The 21342-nt window shown below is 38.8% G+C and overlaps 1 protein-coding gene across 1 annotated transcript; it reads left to right on the forward strand.

Annotated features, from left to right (window-relative positions):
* Window positions 1-3972: 3972 nt before the first annotated feature.
* LOC147616534 (non-specific lipid-transfer protein 1-like) lies at window positions 3973-4552 on the forward strand. Its single transcript, XM_086777104.1, has 2 exons — window positions 3973-4397; window positions 4482-4552. The coding sequence occupies exons 1-2, from the start codon at window positions 4006-4008 to the stop codon at window positions 4489-4491; spliced, it is 402 nt and encodes a 133-aa protein (XP_086633230.1). The 5' UTR covers window positions 3973-4005; the 3' UTR covers window positions 4492-4552.
* The last annotated feature ends 16790 nt before the right edge of the window (window positions 4553-21342 follow it).

Genomic DNA, 21342 nt, shown 5'->3' on the forward strand with positions numbered 1-21342 from the left:
TTCTTTAACTAGCATGGAAAGTGTTTGAGTATAGCAACGAGAAGTGCGAGGGTACCAATTGAGATATCACACTATACAAGGGTACCGATTGAGGTGTCGAATGGCTATTGGTGGATTGAGCGGGTGGATTGAGCGATGGTGTGAAGATGATGATCATTTTTTATTTTGTGAATCATGTCTTAAGCTTTTTGTGCATATTATTTTTTATTTGATTATCAGTGTGATGATCACCAATTTAGGTGTCGCACGAGTTTTCTTGATTGGTATTCCATGTCCATAAGAACCTCTGAGCCATGTTATATGCCTTCTAGAATGCTACTTATGTCAAGTTAGGAGTGGTTATCCGCGAGTAGGTGGTTATAGTGGAGGGGGAGCCCTCGATCTTCGCACTATACTTCTCTTGTAAAAGAGGAGTTTCCTTTGGCTTTAATAGTGGGGAGTGTGTTGTGGCTCAGGGGGTTCACCTCAAAAAAATTAGTTTACCACATGCGATCAAAAGGAGGGGTATTTTAATTCAACTTCAAAAAAAAAATCGGTTAGTTCATAAGTAAAGAGGGGTGGTTTTATTGGGGGGAAAAAATTAGTTAAGGGGTTTTTTAAATGCCCCTTGAACGCACGTAATACATATGATTTTTTAGAAGTGCCCCCCCAAGGCGTGTGGAAAGTCCTCAGAAGCTTTCATCCGAAAGCGGCATTGTCCGCCCTACTTGTATAAGCAGTATTGTAGGAGGTCTTAACAATGTCCTAATATCACATGTATTTTTTGTCTAAGCTTATGTTGTTGTTTTCTCTTGGTTGGCTACGCATTGTCAAGGTAAGCAGCCTTATTCATTCAACCATATTTTTATTGCACTCTTGGGTGCCGGGTTTAGGAAATGGACTTATGCATAGAGATATGGGGCACTGTTATATGCCATTTAGAATGATGCTTATGTCAAGTTAGGAATGGTTATCCACGCGTAGGTGGTCATAATGGAGGGGAAGCCCTCAATCTTCTCACTATCCATCTCTTGTAAAAGAGGAGTTGCCTTTGGTTTTAATAGTGGGGAGCGTGTGTGGAAAGTCCTCAAAAGCTATCATCCAAAAGGGGCGCTATCCACCCTGCTTGTCTAAGCAGTGTTGTAGGAGGCCTTATTAATGTCCTAATATCACATGTTGTATTTTTTTTCTAAGATTTAAGTATGGCTTTTGTTGGATCAATTGTGTTTTATTGTGTCATGCATGTATGTAGAAGAAATGTCGATCGACCCATCACAAGACCCTCCTATGGGAAATTTGCTATCTATTATAAATGAACGATATGAGCAGCAAGCTTGGTCTCAGTTTACTCAGACACAGGTATGGTTCCATCAAACCTTTTCACATACACAAAGTTAATCTTTCATGCATTCTTTAAGTCTTATATTTTAATCTTATATGCAGGCGGGCTTACAATCGGGCCAGTCAATGCCATGGGGGCAGACTACCCCACTTGGCCAGCAAACGTCGTGGGGGTAATCTACCCCACTTGCTTAATCGGGGCAGACCATGCCTTTGATAGGCACGGGCCGAGCGATGCAGGCCCATCATGATATGGTTGTGATAAGCCTACACCACCTTCCTCGACTAGACCCACCCCCGCTCCCTCACATGCGTCTTCACCAGGGTAGTAGATGTGCTAGTAGCGGGGGGGGAGCAGGCTGCTTTTGCTTTGTCAAAAGTAGCACTAGGTGTCTCGATGTGTCTCACCAACAATAGGGCTCTTCATCTATACATTATGAGCCGGTCCCTAGGAGACCCATTCTACCATTCGATCCATCCACCCTACCATACAACGTGGATGTAGATGGTGCCCTCATGATGGATGCACGAGGAAAGCAAGTCATGAACCATATGCATTTACTTGGCAAACCTAGAGTTCGTGAACTCCTTCAAAAAGTGAAAAGCACAAGATGAACTTTCTAAGCAATATGTTATCGATGTGCTTTAGTTGGAGTTCCCTATACCACATGTGGGTCTTTTCTTCTCCGAGGAGTGGATGAAGAGGTAGATCAAGATTTTTCTCTCTAATAGGAGAGCAAATATCAAGAGAGCAGCAAAGAATGACTTGGAGAAGCTTAGTGTTTACAACATGACCGAGGAGTGGAGGCATGCACGTAGCTTCGTGAGAAAGCACCCAAGTGCTTTTCTGGCAAGTGCTTCCCGACTATGGAAGTGGGGCTTTACGCTTCGGCTCCGACGAGAAATCCTCCTTTCTTGCTTGTTTTGTAAGTAATCATTTCTTCTCTTCTTTCATTTTGTTTTGTACTATAATGTTTTCTTTAAATAATTATATATTTTCTTAATTGTTTTTTGTAGAGGGAGGTTGTTGGGTGTGACCCAACAAAGGAGGAGTATGACTATGGGTATAGAGCCTCCCGTTTGCAATTTTTGGGTGTTGATGCGTACACGAGGTATACGCTTGGATGAGTCCATTTTGGGGACTCAAGCAGGTGAGGTAAGTGAGCCTAAACCATTATCTTTTCTAGGTCTAATTATTTTTTAATGGTCTTACTTATGCGCTTGATGGCATGTATGAAGGATGACGGGGAAGATGAAGAGGAGGATCCTAATTATCAGCGTGAAGCAAGTGAAGAGGACGAGGAAGGTGATGAAGATAATCACTCGGAATGTGATGAGGATAATAAAGTCAGTATGAGCTTTGTCAGATATTTGGTGCTGTGCGAGATTTGGTGTGAAAGAAATGATTTAATCTTTTAAAGAAAAATGATTAGTGGTGGGCTAGACAGTGACTAAAATAAATGATTTCACCTTTCAAAGGAAAATGATTAGTAGTGGGCTAGAGAGTGTGAAAGCTAATGCTCTCACTGCCCTGATCCTATTTATCAACTCTCGAAAGTTAAATTGCTTTGCATGGAAATCTACATAATTAAGGTGTATTCAGTTCTTAATGACTGTTAAGCTGTTTGTCTCTGATGAAGAAGCCTTAGCTTGTAGATGAATGCAACCCTCTGTGTCAGGATTTGAAGATTAGTGCCAGTTAAACTGTTTACTATACATCTTTTGCAATGTCTATTTGTAGAGTTAGATGAAGAAGCCTTAGCTTGTGAAAGCATACTAATCTTTTGGTGGAGCTTGTAGGTGGATGTAACCCTCTGTCTCGTCAGAATTTAAAGATGGATGTAACCCTCTGTCGCGTCAGAATTTGAGGATTCGTACCAGTTCAATTGTTCACTGTACATCTTTTGGAGTTTCTGTTTGTAGAGAGGATATTTATGTTAAGTGTGTAGTTTGACTGGACATTCATTGCAGCTCTGATGTCTGAGCCATTTTGTACATATTTTCTTGTCTTTTTTCTTTAATTTTATTTTCATGGAAAAAAGGTTGGACGAGGCGGCCTGAAAAGGAGAGGGGACAAGGTCCATTGTATTCTTCAGGGTAGACTCTGAGTTTCACCACCATCGCTTAATTTCACCTAGGAGAGGGGAAAGGGCACCTCTGTATTCTTGGGGGTACTGCTTTATTTCACCTAGTTTCGTAAAGTTGGACGAGGCGGCCTAAAAATGAGAGGGGAATGGCCCAACTTTTTTCATGTCTCACCACCCATCCCCCTCCCACAAGAAGATCTCTCACGAGTCCCAAAAATCTGGACCGTCAACGCCAAAGTCAAAACAACTCGCAACGCCGATTACGACGTGGCGGTGCCTAATTAAGAGGCGCAACACAAAGTCAAAATCTGTTGAGCCGCGTACGCCGAGTTCACAAACAAGGTGGCAGTCACCGATGCTGCTTAGCTGGGCGAGGTAGGACGCAGGAGGGTGGCTTTGCGCGATAAACGTCTGCTAATAATCCACGGCCCTCGTGGTGGGTGGGTGGGTTTGGAGAGTAAATGCCATCGATGAGGCGGGAGGAGCGCACGTCTTAAAAGACTCTCTATATAAGCAAGGATAGAGACTACTACGTATTCTGCGTGCTAACAAGAGCTCACAGAACTCAATCATCATTATTATTATTATTAATCTAGTAATGGAGGCCATGTACTTGTGGGGCAGTAGAAAGATGACTGTGCTCTTAGCGGCGAGCCTTCTCGTGCTGCTGCTGGGAAGCGGCCGTGCCCCGGCGGCCGCCACGTCGGAGGTTGCGCAGGACAACGTTCCCTGCTCCAAGGTCAGTATGAACATGGTGCAATGCGTCGGATACCTTACCAAGGGCGGCAATGGGCCGACCTTCGACTGCTGCAAGGGTGTCCGGGCTCTGTCCGCCCTTGCCAAGTCCAAGGGCGCCCGCCAGTCCATCTGCAAATGCCTGGAAGCGGCCGCACGCAACGTCCAGATCAACACCTCTGCTGTCAAGAAGCTGCCCACGGCCTGCGGTGTCGCCTTCCCTTACTCCTTCGACACCAAGCAAGACTGCTCCAAGTAAGTACACGACATGGCAGTCTGCTCTTATAAGAAGGGTGTTTAAACGCACATAATATTCTCTCTTGCCTCTACTCGCCGCAGGATCAAGTGAGAGATAAAAGCCGCGCGTGTGGAGACGCTCCGGAGGCATATGCAGTCACCACGTACTCTCGGCCCAAATTATACAATAGCTTGTCATGGTCTGTGGCATGGTGTCCTGTTTCACTTACTACTTTGAGATTGCTTAATATAAAAAATCATTTTGTTGATATATGCAATTTTCTATTTTGAGATCGTCATGGTGTGCTTAATCAAACTTTAGACTTATTAACTAATTTTTTTTCTCTTTCACTCAACCTTTAGACTTTATAAGGTTACAAACCTTTTAAAGTCTATGGTTAAAAGATTTACATTTTCTATAGCCCAAGTTTTCATTGAATACATACCCTATACCTTACTCTCCCTACCTCTCCCCTCCGAGTGAAAAAGAATGAGCCCTCTTGCCTTTTTAAAGAAAATCGTGAGCCCAAAAAAATGAAGATTATGGAGGACATTATGAGCCCAAAAAATGAATCATTATGGAGGACATCAACCTTTAAAAATAGAATGTAATGGAGGCTAACATAGATAGAAAGAAAGCATGCGGACCCAACACCATTTCCATTTTTGACCTTACAAAAAACCTTAATAAACATAACAAAATTTTGGTGTCTTGAACCCAAGGTTTGCACACACCAACTAATTAATTAATCACAAAAAAACGTTTCGGGTGCATATTCAACTGTACCTTCATGCAATTTCTATTTGAGATCGACGTCAACCTCTTTTAATCATTGGTTGCAATTGTGCGTATATAAGCATACACTACGAGAGGATACGTGCATAGCTACGTCCATAAATGTGTTGCAAAAACGAAGAAAATTTGGAGTTTCAAATATCTCTAGCGTGGCTATGCACACGGCTAGGGCATGCAGCTCTACAGCCACACATGTAGCCACGCGCATAACTGAGTGTACAATCACGTGTGCAGTTTGCACAAAACAAAATGGGGCGAGGAACAAAATGGGAGAGAAACGGATCTGCTTCTCTCTCCCATTCTATCTCCCTCCCCTTTTTTTTAGAGAAACTCACACATGCATGAAAAATAAAACATTTATAGTAAAATACTATAAAAAACTTAAAATACATGTACATAAACAAGTTTCATTTAGAAATACAAACATATATTGAGAGATATTAAAACATTAGGAGAAAACGATGTTATTAGTGATATTTTAATGTCACAAAACTTACATCGTTGTAAATGTCAGACACAAAGTCATTTTGGGAATGTTTTTGAAGGAAATAATGTTTTTATGATGTTCAATGTCACAAATGTGATGCTAAACATCACAAATTTTGTGCCACCAAGTGTCACAAACATTATGTCACTTAGTGCCACAAATCACAACCTACAAAGTGATTTTTGGGTCTTTTTTAAAGATAATAATTCCTAGTCCAAGTGTGACGATTAACATTACCCATGGCCAAAAATAATGCAAATTGGCAGTAATCATGCATTTCAGTCATTCTTTCAATTTTGATCGCTCTTTTTCTTTCTCTTTCTTTCTCTTCCCTCTCTTTCCCTTGTCTATTTTGCCAATCTTTATGAATCTCTCCCCCTCCCTTGCCTCTTCCCTCCCTCTCTCTCTCATATCCACTTTAACCCTCTCTTATTTCTTCCCTCCCTCTCTCTCACCTCCACTCTTCCCTTTCTTGCTTACAAATATCTTCCCTCCCCCTCTATCATATCCACTCTCTCCTATCTTGATTTGTGAATTTAAATTCTCTACTCTATCTCACATGGAGTCACAAAAGAAACACTTGCTTGTCCTCCTCACCCAACTATTTATAGGATCTCGGGTTTGATGGAGAAACACTGAGAGATGCATTCACTTCTATGCAAGATGCGACTATCAACAATGAGATCCAAGCATCAATGGGCTGATGAGCAAGAGGCGAATCATAAGGGAATTAGCTCCCTTGGGCATATGGGTATCAATGGTTGGGTGGTTGCAGGATTAGAGGGCCAGTTTTGTCCACTCAGGAACCCTGTAAATAGTAAAAAAACAGGCATTTGTTTACCTTTAGTGGCTAGTATCTCATAGCTAACGAAGGAATTTCCTTTCAAGTTCTTTTGTTAGAACATCACATGAAAAGTTGGGAATATAGTTGCACAATCTAATTAAGCATTACATATTCGAAATTCCTCATTTCCTTAGGTACATAGTTAAAGTATAAACCCTATCCCAAATTTGGATTGATTCCATAAAATGCTAATATCGTTTTTACATATAAACTCATTTGAGATTCCCACTTTGGATCTTAGATCTTCACATAATATAAAACTTAACTTGAGCTTTTGAGAACATTTTAAGCTATTTATCTATTTTCTTTAAATATTTTAAGGTATTTAAAGTGTTATAATATATGCCACTTTTTGTACCCACAATAACTACCACTTAAAATGCTTAGTCTTGTAGATTAAAAGAGTGGTAGATAGTGAGACATTAATAGAATGTGGTGGTTAGTCAAAATTACAAATCCAATGGTTGGATTTTTAATGATATCTTTTTCAAATTTCTTTTACGCTATCAGAACGCCTGCAAATATTAATAATATAATTAGTAAAATGACATTTTTGATGTAAATCATCTAAAACCTATAGGGACTAGTGTACTTGTAATGGTGCATCTATGGAAAAGAATTTGGATCACTCTAAGTATGGAAAGAACATTTTTTAATTATTTCATCATATTTTAATTAATTAGACTAATTTATATTAGTTTAAGTTATATTAGGTTAATTTAAGTGCATGGGTATGTTCTATTAGTTGTTTGATCTCGTTTGAAGTACCTTGCTCCCCCAAATTTTCTCTCCAAGCATTGTCCCAGTCTAGCATAAAAACTAGACAAAACTAGACACCCTTATCTTGTAACAACCCGATTATAGAGGAGCAAAAAAAGAAAAAGCTTGACCCTAAGTGATAGTAGCAAGGTCTTCTTTTAATATAAATCTATCGATTTCATTACTTTATGCATGCATATTAAAGTATATGTATTACTTGTTATGCATGGAGATGTAACATAAGCATAAGCTTATGTAATATGTGCCTATGAGGCTATGTTCTTATGCAAAGAGATATATGCATAGCTCTCATGCATAGGAGCTATTCATATAGCTCCTATGTATATTCATATAGCTCCTATGTATAAGATCATTTTTATAGCTTCTATGAATAATGGCTAGAAATAGATCTCTATGCCAAGAGCTTTATGCATACAAAGGATGCCATTTTTTTGTTTGTAAGGGGGGAGGGGAGAGGTGGGGTAAGAAGTAAAAAAGAAGCTATATATGCTAAATATTCTCTACCAAGGTGAACATGTACTGGAAAACAAAAATCTTGAGATAGAAAACACTATCCAAATACCATAAGTTTCATATGATAGGGTAAGTTTTAGGTCTATGTTTGTGCCGCCTTTTCCTATAAAAGGCTCTTTATTTCTCTCTTATCCTTGTTCTGAGTCAAGGGAGGCTAGTTAGAGAGGCTAAGGAATCAAATGTATGGTCAAGCTCCTATGAAGACTGACATGAGAGTTTTAGGTGTTGGGTGCATCGTGACTTTTGTATCACATGTATAGTTGTGGGCCCAAATCATCATGTTTGTGAATGCTTACTCTCATTGGCTCCAAAGGGGGATTTTGCTGGGTATTTTGAAGCTTCATGTGTATTTCCATCATGTGTGTGAATAATGGTGTTTGTGTACCTATGTGTGTCCATGTTTACAACCTCTTCAAGGGCTAAGTATGTGTGGGAATAGCCTCTAAGGCTAGATATTACGTGTGTGTGTGAAACCACTTAGGGTGGTTAGAACATTTAGATATTATACCTATTTGGTATAAGCAATGATGTCATCTAGATGAGCCTCAAAAGGCTATAAAAGCATTGTACATCTAAGGTAAAGGCACCACATCAACCTAATCTATTGATCATTGGGTCATGCAATCTCTCTCTCACTAGAACATCTATCTTTCTCTCTTTCTCTCTCTACACACTGGGGCAAGCATGGCATTCGTGTTTAAGCCTCCACATCCTTTATCTTCACCCCTCTAATGCCCTAATACCTATAACAATAAGATAAATTTAGCCACAAAATTTAGATAAAAGATATAAATTTTGTACTGGAGTGTACTTACGAATCTATATTTCCATGCATCCTTCTTGGTTGGCCTCCAATGTCGTACTTTCGATTGTTGAGGTTGCACTTGATGCGCTACAACTTCTTTTGGGGGAATATAATCCCATCATTTGCTTCCTACACTGCATGGAACCAGGCCCTTTCATGTACCCCCCTTGGAGGGCCATGATAGTTAGCATCTTGTGCTCTTGCATTCTTGTGAGACCTCTTACTATTGAGAAATCTTATGCAATGGCTACAGACACAATCACATGGGAAATGGTTGTTCTCTAGATTGGGGAATCACTCATGTAGAGTCTGGCAGATGTACTTAAGGTCCCTTTTCATTAAACTCGATGAAGCAAGTTTTATATGTACTATTACATAACTGCCTCAACTGGGTATACACACAAGACTACCCTTTGCATCCATAATTTCCCCACTTGTGTACCATGAGACATGATAGTAAAGGCCCTTGTCATTCCCCTCAACATTGGACTTTGTGTGACAAGCATGGCCAAAACATGGGAGGCAACTACCATGAGACTTGTTGTCACTATGTCGAGACAACGTCCGAAGTGCCTCGAGCTTGCAAACCCACCACTATGTCGACAGCATCAATGGAAGTTCACTACAAGAGAAGGCATCATTATCAGTGTTTATTTGTGACATTTTAGCAGCAATTTATGTTACTCCGCTATTAACATCATTATTAACATTGCTTGAGCGGTGCTAAATAAATGTCGCGTCGTTATACACATCGTTCAAGCGACACTGGGGAAAAAAATAGACTGTTCAAATTGAGTGGAAATAAAAACTTTAAATAAATTAAAACCCAAAAAGCTTGACCAACATCCAAATATTTTTGAAATAAACAACAAAATCATCAAATCCTTATACAAACTGATCAATGTGTACATATGTTATGATGATATATATTTAATTTGTACCTACATAACACAAAAACATTTGTTCTATTTCATAACCTTATCGAAGATTTTTGGAGCTCAATATTACATATCAAAGGAGAAGATGGTGCATTGTGCTCTCCTTGCAATGTAATAAATTTTCATTTTTTCCCAAATGTTAGTGTATTATGCAAATAGCTTCTCAAAAACTGTTTCTCCCAATGAAAATAACCATTCTCTTCCAAGAATTACATCTACGATCGAGAGACGCATCACTTGAAAATATCAAAGTGCTTCATACTCTTGAATATTTATCCCAACTTGGTTTACCACAATATCCCACTCATTTTTATCATAGACATTGACTAATGATACTATATACTTATGAGAGCTTGGGACTTGAGGCAACTTAAGGTCTTAACCAAGTTGTAATTTACAACGTTGTGTGTGGTCATATCCTCTATGAGAAATCTAACTTTTTTATCCTTAATATTCCCATGCACTCAAACCAAATCATGTGGTCCAAATGATGGTTCCCATATAGATTTTGACACCATACAACAATGATTTTCATCAGAATGACAAACCTCAACCGATTTATATTCAGAAGAATCCTTAAGTGTCAACATTTGAATAGTGTGCACTAATTTTCCTTTAGGTTTATCATTACCATTCCTAGTAAGTTATTGTCCTTGGGACTTAGGACAATAATTTTTATCTTGTCCCGGATCAAGACAAGAGAAACAAAGTTTTTCTTTAACCGCTCTCTCAAAATCGTACTTTTTTAGAAGCTTACTAGGATTGGATTTTTGCTTTTTTGAAGGTTATTCCTTTTTAAAGAAAAGAACTGTTCTTTTTTGAGAGCCAAAATTTTCTCCATGAGGCTTATATGAATAATTCTTATCTTTTTCTTTATGATTACCATTACTCATGTTAGCGTCAAAATGTTTTACAAATCTTATAGCCTCATCTAAGTTTTTTGGCTCTTTTGGAGCGAACTTCCTTCTTGTATTCTCTTTTCAGGTCTCTAATGAAACCTCTTATATTTTTAAAATTTTCAATGCCCCTTAAGTTTTAAGATAATTTTTCCAAAGCTATATATTGAGTGAGATTTAAATTATTTTGTTCCATAGAACAATTATCCAATTTCAATCTTCATTTTCAAGAAGATATTTCTTTTTAAATAATTCCTTGAATTAATCCCAAGAATGGTCTACTTGCCTAGATTCCGCTAAACTCATCCAACCACTTAGAAGATTTGCCTTCTAAAAGGATAGGCTAGCTTGAGGCATATTTCTTAAAAGATGAAAGTATTGCCATTTTGTAAAAAAATATTGACCACACCTTTATTTATCCCCTTCTCTTCTCCACTAAAAGTAGGTGCCTTTAAATCTTTGAATACCATGCCCTGGTCTCTAGTTTTGGGACCCTCTTCAATTATGGTTTCATTCAACCCTTTTTGTAGAGTTTTTTCCCTTCCCTCACCAATGTTATTTTTAGATATTTCTTTTACTCCCAATCCTTCCCCTCCCAACAAGGAGCTAAGAAGACCCATCATTTTCTCAAGTTTATTTTCTATATTAGAGATTTTTTCATTTATTTCCATAATTTCCATACCCTCATAATTATTAAAGTCGTAATCCATATCTATTTCATTTGGTTTTGTAATATCCTCTTTCACATGGAAAGAGGACGTTGGGTTTTCCCCCTTCTCACCATTTTCATCCTTCCCACCTTGAGAAGCCATTTACTCTAACACTAATAAAAATGGAAAATTTCTTACAAAGAAAAATTTTTTTACAACACAATGACCTTACTTGGTCGCATAATTATGAATTGTCCCTAATGATGTGAAGAACAGTTCCATTGATTCCTCCTGGATATTTGCTTCAAAGATCCTTCAAGGTTGTCTTGTACTCCACTTGATCCATGTAGAACTCCAAAATATGCCCAATTTATTAGGTAAGAGGTATTTTGTATAGAGAAGATTTGAGAAATATAGGGATTAAATTATGAAAATGAATAGAAAAGAGATTAAGAAGTAGAGATTAGATTTAGCAATGAGTAGCTCAATGGAAACATGGAAGAGAAAGAACTTGGCTCTAATACCAATGTAATGATCCTTGCATTATAGACTTGAGGACTTGTAAGACTAGTACTTTGATTCTCTGCCCAACCATAATATCCCAAATAGACCCTAAACTCATGGTTATATAGGCCTAAGTGGTGCATGACCTTCCAACTTCAGCCTCTTCACCTTTCATTTGCTAAACGTTGCCTTTTCAATCACCAATGCCTCTTCAATTACCCCTAGAAGGGGGAACCCTCCTCTATGTCCCTTGGGCTTCCATTGTGCACCATTAACTTCCCTTTTTAATTTAACTTTAATGCCTATTTACCATTACTTAGGTATTTCCTATTTGAAATTCCCTGAACCTTATTTATATGCAAAACTTTTACATATAAATAATCTTTTCTAGTCTTACCTTTCAGTGGAGCGTATGCAATTTGAGGGTGTGTACATACGAGCATATGTGAGTTACGGGGGCATGTGTGTTTAAGAGCGTACGTGAGTGAGGGAGTCTATACATGCAAGCATATGTAACTAAGAGGACATGTATGAGTGAGGGAGCCTATACATGCAAGCATATGTGACTGAGAGGACATGTATGTGTGAGCATATGTGAGTGAGAGGACATGTATGCACGAGAATATGTGAGTGAAGGGGGAATGTATGTGTTAGCATACACTACAACAAAATCAGGGTTTAGTAGCAAAAATAGCAACATTTTATAACTAGAAGGGTAGGTAGATATCGAGCAATTTTTGTTGCTAGAAACACTACTATTTTTGTTGCAATGGGTTTGCTGCTCAGCCACCGAAAATAGTAGCAAAATGTCGTTGGCTACTTAGTAATGATATTTTGCTATCTCGCACCCAAATGTCGCTGGCTGCTCAACGATATTTCTCTGCTATTTTTGCTGCTCAGAGAGCGAAAGCTCTGCATAGCAAAAAAAGAGCTGGGGCAGACTGGGGAGTCTGCACATGACTCCCTAGTCTGCCGCCCCAACTCTTTTTTTTAATTAAAATTGAGTCACAGTTTCAGATTTATAACACAAACACAAATATAAGAAACACATACATCGTGGAGAATGCAATTGAGCCCAAAAAGTTATTATATTTCACAAAGTGTTGGGTCTTTGGCCATATATACATAAAGCTTTTACAATGAAGAGATATCTAATTGGAATCCTCATCGGATTCCGAGTGATTATCCTCATCACATTCCGAGTGATTATCTTCATCACCTTCCTCGTCCTCTTCACTTGCTTCACGTTGATAATTAGGATCCTCCTCTTCATCTTCCCCGTCATCCTTCATACATGCCATCAAGCGCAAGGTAAGTAAGACCATTAAAAAATAATTAGACCTAGAAAAGATAATGGTTTAGGCTCACTTACCTCATCTGCTTGAGTCCCCAAAATGGACTCATCCAAGCGTATGCCTCGTGTATGCATCAACACCCAAAAATTGCAAACGGGGGGCTCTATACCCATAGTCATACTCCTCCTTTGTTGGGTCACACCCAACAACCTCCCTCTACAAAAAACAATTAAGAAAATATATACTTAAGCACATCGATAACATATTACTTAGAAAGTTCATCTTGTGCTTTTCACTTTTTGAAGGAGTTCACGAACTCTAGGTTTGCCAAGTAAATGCATATGGTTCATGACTTGCTTTCCTCGTGCATCCATCATGAGGACACCATCTACAGCCACGTTGTATGGTAGGGTGGATGGATCGAATGGTAGAATGGGTCTCCTAGGAACCGGCTCATAATGTATAGATGAAGAGCCCCATTGTTGGTGAGACACATCGAGACACCTGGTGCTACTTTTGACAAAGTAAAAGCAGCTTGCTCTCCCCCCGCTACTAGCACATCTACTACCCTGGTGAAGACGCATGTGAGGGAGCGGGGGTGGGTCTAGTCAAGGAAGGTGGTGCAGGCTTATCACAACCATATCATGATGGGCCTGCACCCTCGGCCCGCGCCTATCAAAGGCATGGTCTGGCGCGATTAAGCAAGTGGGGTAGATTACCCCCACGACGTTTGCTGGCCAAGTGGGGTAGTCTGCCCCCATGGCATTGACTGGCCCGATTGTAAGCCCGCCTGCATATAAGATTAAAATATAAGACTTAAAGAATGCATGAAAGATTAACTTTGTGTATGTGTAAGCCCGCCTGCATATAAGATTAAAATATAAGACTTAAAGAATGCATGAAAGATTAACTTTGTGTATGTGAAAAGGCTTGATGGAACCATACCTGTGTCTGAGTAAACTGAGACCAAGCTTGCTGCTCATATCGTTCATTTATAATAGATAGCAAATTTCCCATAGGAGGGTCTTGTGATGGGTCGATCAACATTTCTTCTACATACATGCATGACACAACAAAACACAATTGATCGAACAAAATCCATACTTAAATCTTAGAAAAAAAATACAACATGTGATATTAGGACATTAATAAGACCTCCTACAACACTCCTTAGACAAGCAGGGTGGATAGTGCCCCTTTTGGATGATAGCTTTTGAGGACTTTCCACACGCTCCCCACTATTAAAACCAAAGGCAACTCCTCTTTTACAAGAGATGGATAGTGAGAAGATTGAGGGCTTCCCCTCCATTATGACCACCTACGCGTGGATAACCATTCCTAACTTGACATAAGCAGCATTCTAAATGGCATATAACAGTGCCCCATATCTCTATGCATAAGTCCATTTCCTAAACCCGGCACCCAAGGGTGGAATACAAATGAGGTTGAATGAATAAGGCTGCTTACCTTGAATACGTAGCCAACCAAGAGAAAACAACAACACAAGCTTAGACAAAAAATACATGTGATATTAGGACATTGTTAAGACCTCCTACAATACTGCTTATACAAGCAGGGCGGACAATGCCGCTTTCAGATGAAAGCTTCTGAGGACTTTCGCCTTGGGGGGCACTTCTAAAAAATCATATGTATTACGTGCGTTCAAGGGGCATTTAAAAAACTCCTTAACTAATTTTTTCCCCCCAATAAAACCACCCCTCTTTACTTATGAACTAACCGATTTTTTTTTGAAGTTGAATTAAAATACCCCTCCTTTTGATCGCATGTGGTAAACTAATTTTTTTGAGGTGAACCCCCTGAGCCACACACTCCCCACTATTAAAGCCAAAGGAAACTCCTCTTTTACAAGAGAAGTACAGTGCGAAGATCGAGGGCTCCCCCTCCACTATAACCACCTACTCGCGGATAACCACTCCTAACTTGACATAAGTAGCATTCTAGATGGCATATAACATGGCTCAAAGGTTCTTATGGACATGAATACCAATCAAGAAAACTCGTGCGACACCTAAATTGGTGATCATCACACTGATAATCAAATAAAAAATAATATGCACAAAAAGCTTAAGACATGATTCACAAAATAAAAAATGATCATCATCTTCACACCATCGCTCAATCCACCCGCTCAATCCACCAATAGCCATTCGACACCTCAATCGGTACCCTTGTATAGTGTGATATCTCAATCGGTAACCTCGCACTTCTCGTTGCTATACTCAAACACTTTCCATGTCAGTTAAAGAATTAATTAAAGATATCAATTAATCCCAACATCATCTTGAGATATAGACAACCCATAAGTATTCAAATAACAACCACACACATGTTTTCTAGGCGTAAGTACCCTGAGAATCACCCCTCCATATGAACCAACTGAAACCAACAATGGATGCCCACAAGCATGCCATATACGGGCGTCCTCGATATACAACTGCCTAAACGCATGAGAGTATGGCTTCATGATTGGTGTGAAAGACTAGATCTACACATAATGCATATGCAATAAGCCAATCAAATGAATGTACGTAAGACGAGTCTAAGTGTCCCATTCCACATAGGCGCATTGTACATACACGCATAGGATGGTAGAAGATAGAAGACATAAATGTGTCTGGAGTGAGTATATGAAACCAATCTGATGTCCCATACCATGAGATTAATTCCATCCATCATTTCATGATAGAAGTTTGAGGTGGAGTGGCTAGTTCCCTCTAAAACTTAAATTTCGACACAAATTTTCTCTTTCTAGAAATTTTATTTAAGTTACTGAACTTGAACTAATCTTAATGTTGAATGTTTGGTTTATTAATATTAGATTCTTAATTTGGAAAGATATTATAGAAATAATTATAAAAAAAGATAATGAATGTATACATATACATACCTCCATCATTTTAGTGTTATTGAAATAATATGTCAAAAAGAATATTAACACTTGAAAGAGATGTAAATCGTTATTACTTATATGGATAGGGTATATAAAGTTATTAAACAAAATGTCATGAGAAGCTTAACATCATAAGAATAAAAGTTAAATTGGTTATGGATATAAGGATAGGAAAATGCTAACCTTAAGTTGGAAAGGTTGTTTGAGGGGATGTGAGATTACAAATGAAGAATGGATAAATTTGATAAAATATGAATGAAAGGTAATGATTCTAAACATTTTGATTAAGTGAACAAGTCTAGATGATGAAAGATTGATTTACATTTGTAGTTGAAATAGACGTAAATAATAAACATGTAACTGAAGCGTAAGAGAGTAGTACCTTTTATATATATTCAATTGCAATGATGCTCTACATTGAGAAAAATGAGAAACAATGAGAATGGATTGAAGTATAATTATTCTTCCAAACATAACTAGGGTTGTATTAAATTATGACTTTATAAGAAATAAAACTTATAGTAGTATGGTTTAAGATTCTATGCACAATTATTTTAATCACAGGTAATTCTCAAAAGGAAGTTTGAGATGAAGGATTTGGGAGATCTGCGCTACTTTTTGGGAATTGAGGTCATTCGCACACCTAATGGTATTTGGCTCACAGAGACAGTATATATTGGACATGTTGTCCAAGTATGGAATGGCTAATTATAAGTCAATCTCGGTGCCATTAGATCAAAATGGCAAGATTAGTGCGAATGCAGGTTATGTATTGGAGGATCCCACTATGTACAAGAAGATTGTGGGGAGTTTAATCTATGTCATGATTAGCAAGCTAGATTTGAGTTACATTGTTGGCTTAGAGAGCCAGTTTATGCAGGTTCCACATAAACCACATCTAGGTGGTGTGCGACACACACTTCAGTATTTGAGGGCCACTATTAAATATGCATTGTTTTATGCAGTAGGTGTATCATTGGAGCTATATGGGTACACAGATGCAGATTGGGCAGGTAGCATCTCAGACATGAGATCGACTAGTGGGTTTATGTTTTCATTGGGTAGTGTTGTTGTGACATGGAACAGCAAGAAGCAGCCCATGGTTGCCTTTTCAAGTACAGATGTAGAGTACAGAGGAGTTGTGATGGCAGCGTATAAGGTAGCTTGGTTATGCAAGCTACTTGGCTGATTTGGGGTTGCATGTGGAGAGGAAGGTTTTCATATATTGTGACAATCTTAGCAGTATACAGTTGGCCAGGAACCCAATTTTCCATGCGTGGACAAAACACATTGAGGTACATTACCACTTCATCACGGAGAGAGTCTTGGTATAGGCGACATCAACTTGGTCTACGTCAGCACACATGATCAGGTCGTTGACATCTTCATGAAGGCTTGGGAGCCGAGAAGCTCCGTAGATTTTGAGATAAGCTCGGAGTTCATGAGTTGGAGTGTAGATTGAGGGGGAGTGTTGAGATGTCAAACTCAACATGAGCTGACACTCATCATGAGGCGCCTGCATGACTATTCAACATTTACATCACTGGCGGGTTTGCTAGTTGGTACTACCGACATATCTTTGCTAGAGATTCTACAGCGGGACTACCACTAGTCCACATCTACCCACTCTACTTAGCGTAATCACAATATGGACCGCTTGTATATACTCTATTATGTGTGTTAGTCACTTTATCTTCTTTGTAGATCTCTTTTTTTGTGTGAAGAAGAAGAACTTTGAGCCTTTCACCTTGTGTGTTCTCTTCTAAGGTTTGTGTGAGTGTGCGTGTGCTTGCAAGAGCTTAAGCTCTCTTCTCCCCTACATCTTTTCACTCATCTCTTAGTATTGAATTTCTTTGTGTGAGATGTTATGAGTGAGGAGGATTCTACAAGCCATGGGAGTAGTGCAGAAACCTTTACTTATGCCATGCTCACATGAAACACATTGACATTCATTGCACTTTGTGTTTCATGCCATGCTCACATGACACACATCGAGATTCATTTATCATTTTGTGTGCAAGGGATCCTTATTTTAAAAAGTTAACTCCCCTCGCAAAATATCCTCTCTCTCTCTCTCTCTCTCTCTCTCTCTCTCTCTCTCTCTCATGGTCATGGAGGTAGATGATAGATTTAGGTAGATGATAGAGATGTGAAAATATCTTCACAATGGTATAATCTAAAAGAAAATTCTCATGTCTTATCCCCATGCATTCAGGTGTGTTTTAAATGGATTTAGTCATCTTTGCTTCATGAGTTATGTTCCTTCCACAATGCCATTGTTCAAATCACATTATAGTTAAATTATATCCTCTACTCCAATATTTTTTCTAATGTTTGCTATTCGTGTGAGAAAAAAGTTCCTCTACTCTATGACTTATTGAATTTCCTTTTTTATTTTAATATACTTTCTTCTACGATTTTTTTGGTTATGATTGTATTGGCTAGTTATTTCCAAGATAAACCTCTGCATCCTTAACAAGATATTAAAGATTTGATATGGTTTGATCCTCCTTGAGGATATGACTCGCATAAAGAGGTTATTAAAGATTTGATATGGTTTGACGCTCGTCAAGTATATGAGTGGCATAGAGTGGTAGGGACTTTCAAAACCACTTGAAAAGTCTTTGGAATATATGATTGGCATAAAGAGGTGGGCTGCCAATCACTTGAATGTTTGTGGGATATGATTGACTTTAAAGAGGAGGGCTCTTGAGAATTTGAATACATGGGGTGTTGAGCCTATTTTCATTATGATTTGATGCTACCTAGGGACATGATTGGCATAAAGTGGTGGGCTCTTAAGCATTGGTTCAAAAGAGTGCTAACGGCTTGAGAGGAGAGATCAAAGTAGAGCAACTTATCAATGGGATAGTACATATGGAGCTCATGCTGCACTTTAAGGCATGTTACCTTTAATATAGCCAATGAAAGGTGAGGTTGGATGAGTTTTTGTAATAATTTGTGTGGTCATGCGCCCTCCTATAACAGTTAAGCATGGGAACACTAATTTTGCCTCTAAATTTCATTTTATGCTATGATGGGCCACATGCATATAATCTCCTTTATCCAAGGAAATATCTTGCTCAGGATAGAAAATTATCCCTCTTAGAGTTCTCTTTTATTTGAATAAAAGGAAAATCTTGGAAAATCCCTCTAAAAGGGATCATGAGAAATGGTTGCAAGGAAAAGGCATGAGGATATTCTTTTGTTGCAGGTTAAGAAAGCTAAGCTCCTAGCCAGGATCATGAGAAATGGTTGGAATGAAGGAAAAGATAATACGATCTTCTTTTGTTTTTCTAGGTTAAAAAAGCCAGACTCGCCAGGAAAACTTCTTTAAAGTTAATGGTGGCTGAGGTCCTAAAAATATTCCTTTTTAATACCGTGATCAACACGACACAGATCATGTTGAGTTTTTTCAGCAAAATCATTAGCTTCGAGGAAGTGCATTCTGAACATGTTCAAGAGGCTCAAAATAGGATCTCGAAGTTGAATAGAAAATCTATAGATCCTGTAAACATAGCTAAGTGGTTGGATAGGAAAATTTCTCCTGATGAATGTAGAGAGGCTCTGTTCTCCATGGGTAAGGAAAAATCTGCTGGCTAGGATGGCATCGTTGTTGAATTCATGCAATGCCTTTGGTCTCAGTTGTCTTTTTAGCTAACACGCTATTTGGGGAGGGGGAAGCTGAGGCCGACATGAAATTAAGTTAAATCAAGCTTATTCCCAAACTCCATGTTTGTACTTAACCAAAACACTGGGAGGCCCATCACTATGCTTATTGTGGTGTACAAAGTTATTGCAAAAGTAATTGCTAACAAGCTTGCTCTAGTTCTTAATCAGGTTATATCTTCTCATTATCATAGTTTCATTAAGGGGAGATCTATTTTTGATAATATTCTTATAGTGTTGGGAGCTATTGATTATGCAAACATTTTTGCTCAAAAATCCATCACGTCACAACAGGATATGGATAAAGTCTTTGATAGGGTTGGGTGGTGTTTCATTTCCAAATCGTTTGCAAGCTTTAGGCTTTGGTCCCTTGATCTCCAAACTTATCTTCAGTTTGTGTTCTCAAGTAGAGTCCATGCTCTTCTTTAACACAAGAATAGTGGGCATTTTACTTTGAAGAGGTCTGTGAGGTCCTCTTGCACCCTTACTTTTTGCCATTATTACTCATCCCTTCATCTTAGCTGTAATGAAGTACATTTGGTGTCACATGCACATGGGGGATGGGGCCTTGGGCTTTGGGTCATTTACATGTGTGCCTTCGGGAGCCTTGGGCTATATGATACTTAGGGCTCATGGGCATTGTACACCTTTATTATCATTCTGACTATTACTTTTCTCGAATCTCTTAGGCCCAAGCTTGCATGGTGGACTTCTCCCTTATGAGATGTTAGGATGGTGACCTTACACCCATGCTATCTACTCCATGTCTTGGTGGGTCATTTGCTTTCTTGCATTAGCTCTTGAGTATGCTACTGCTAAGGGGTTAATTGTAGGATGATGGTGAGGAGAGTTTAGCTAAACCCTCCTCACGATGGCTAACCTACACCCATGTTATCTACTCCATGTCTTGAGTGGGTCATTTGATTTCTTGCATTAGCTCTTGAGGATGCTACTTCTAAGGGGTTAATTGTAGGATTATGGTAATGAGAGTTTAGCTAGACTATTTCCTCATGATTCTCTCCTTTTTCTAACAGAGGTTTCTTAGAGAAGCTTTATCCATTATGCATTGCTTTGCTTTTATCTCTGGCTCTAGTTGCAACATTGAGAAATCCTTGCTCATTTCTTTCTCTAAAGATTCTTCTTTTGACATCTTGGTGGTCAGGTGAAATAATTAAAAGAGGCACTATGTTCAGACAGTTGGGGGTCCGTGAAGGTGTTGGAATCTATGATAAGCAGATTTTTGATTGGGTCCTTGAAAAAGTGGGCAGAAAACATAGAAAATGGAACTTTGTTTCTTATCTTGGCGGGGAAAATCAAGGTGATCAACTCCATTCTGATGCCCTATTTCTTGTTCTATGTTTCTCAGTGCCAAGTTTAAGCAAATGCCATTGGAAAGAAGTTTTGAAACCTATTAAAAGTTTCTTTTGGAAAGAAACTTGAGTCAAAGTGATCGGTTTCTAGCTTGGTGTAAGTGGAAGCTTGTCTGTTCTCCAAAAACACGAGGGGGTCTTGGAGTGGTCAATCTGGAAAAATCATCTTTAGCTATGTACTCTAAATCGATAGCCTCCATTTGTAAAGGGGAGCAGGTTGGAGCTAAAATGTGTATAAAGGCTCCAATGTTTGTTCTGAAAGGGGTAAATTGTTGGATAAGAATGGGCAGGAAATTTTTTTGTCTCAGCTATCTTTATCTTGAGGTAAAGCTGCGTTTATTCATAAGCTTATCAAAAGATGCACGTTTGTGCTGGAAACTGTTCAATGGAAAGGATCACATAGACATCTCGCTTCAGTGGTCTACTTAGTGGGCTCCTTTGTCTGACTCTCCTTTGGCTCTAAGCAATATTAGAATGGCTAGGTATTTTTATAACAAAGGTATCA

This window comes from Cibotium barometz, chromosome 38 (genome assembly GCF_041138505.1).
Source record: "Cibotium barometz isolate CiBa-2024 chromosome 38, ASM4113850v1, whole genome shotgun sequence".
Classification (NCBI taxonomy): domain Eukaryota; kingdom Viridiplantae; phylum Streptophyta; class Polypodiopsida; order Cyatheales; family Cibotiaceae; genus Cibotium; species Cibotium barometz.

Excerpts from the sequence above, each read along its gene's own strand:
- LOC147616534 (XM_086777104.1), top strand. The coding sequence starts at position 4,006 with ATGGAGGCCATGTACTTGTGGGGCAGTAGAAAGATGACTGTGCTCTTA.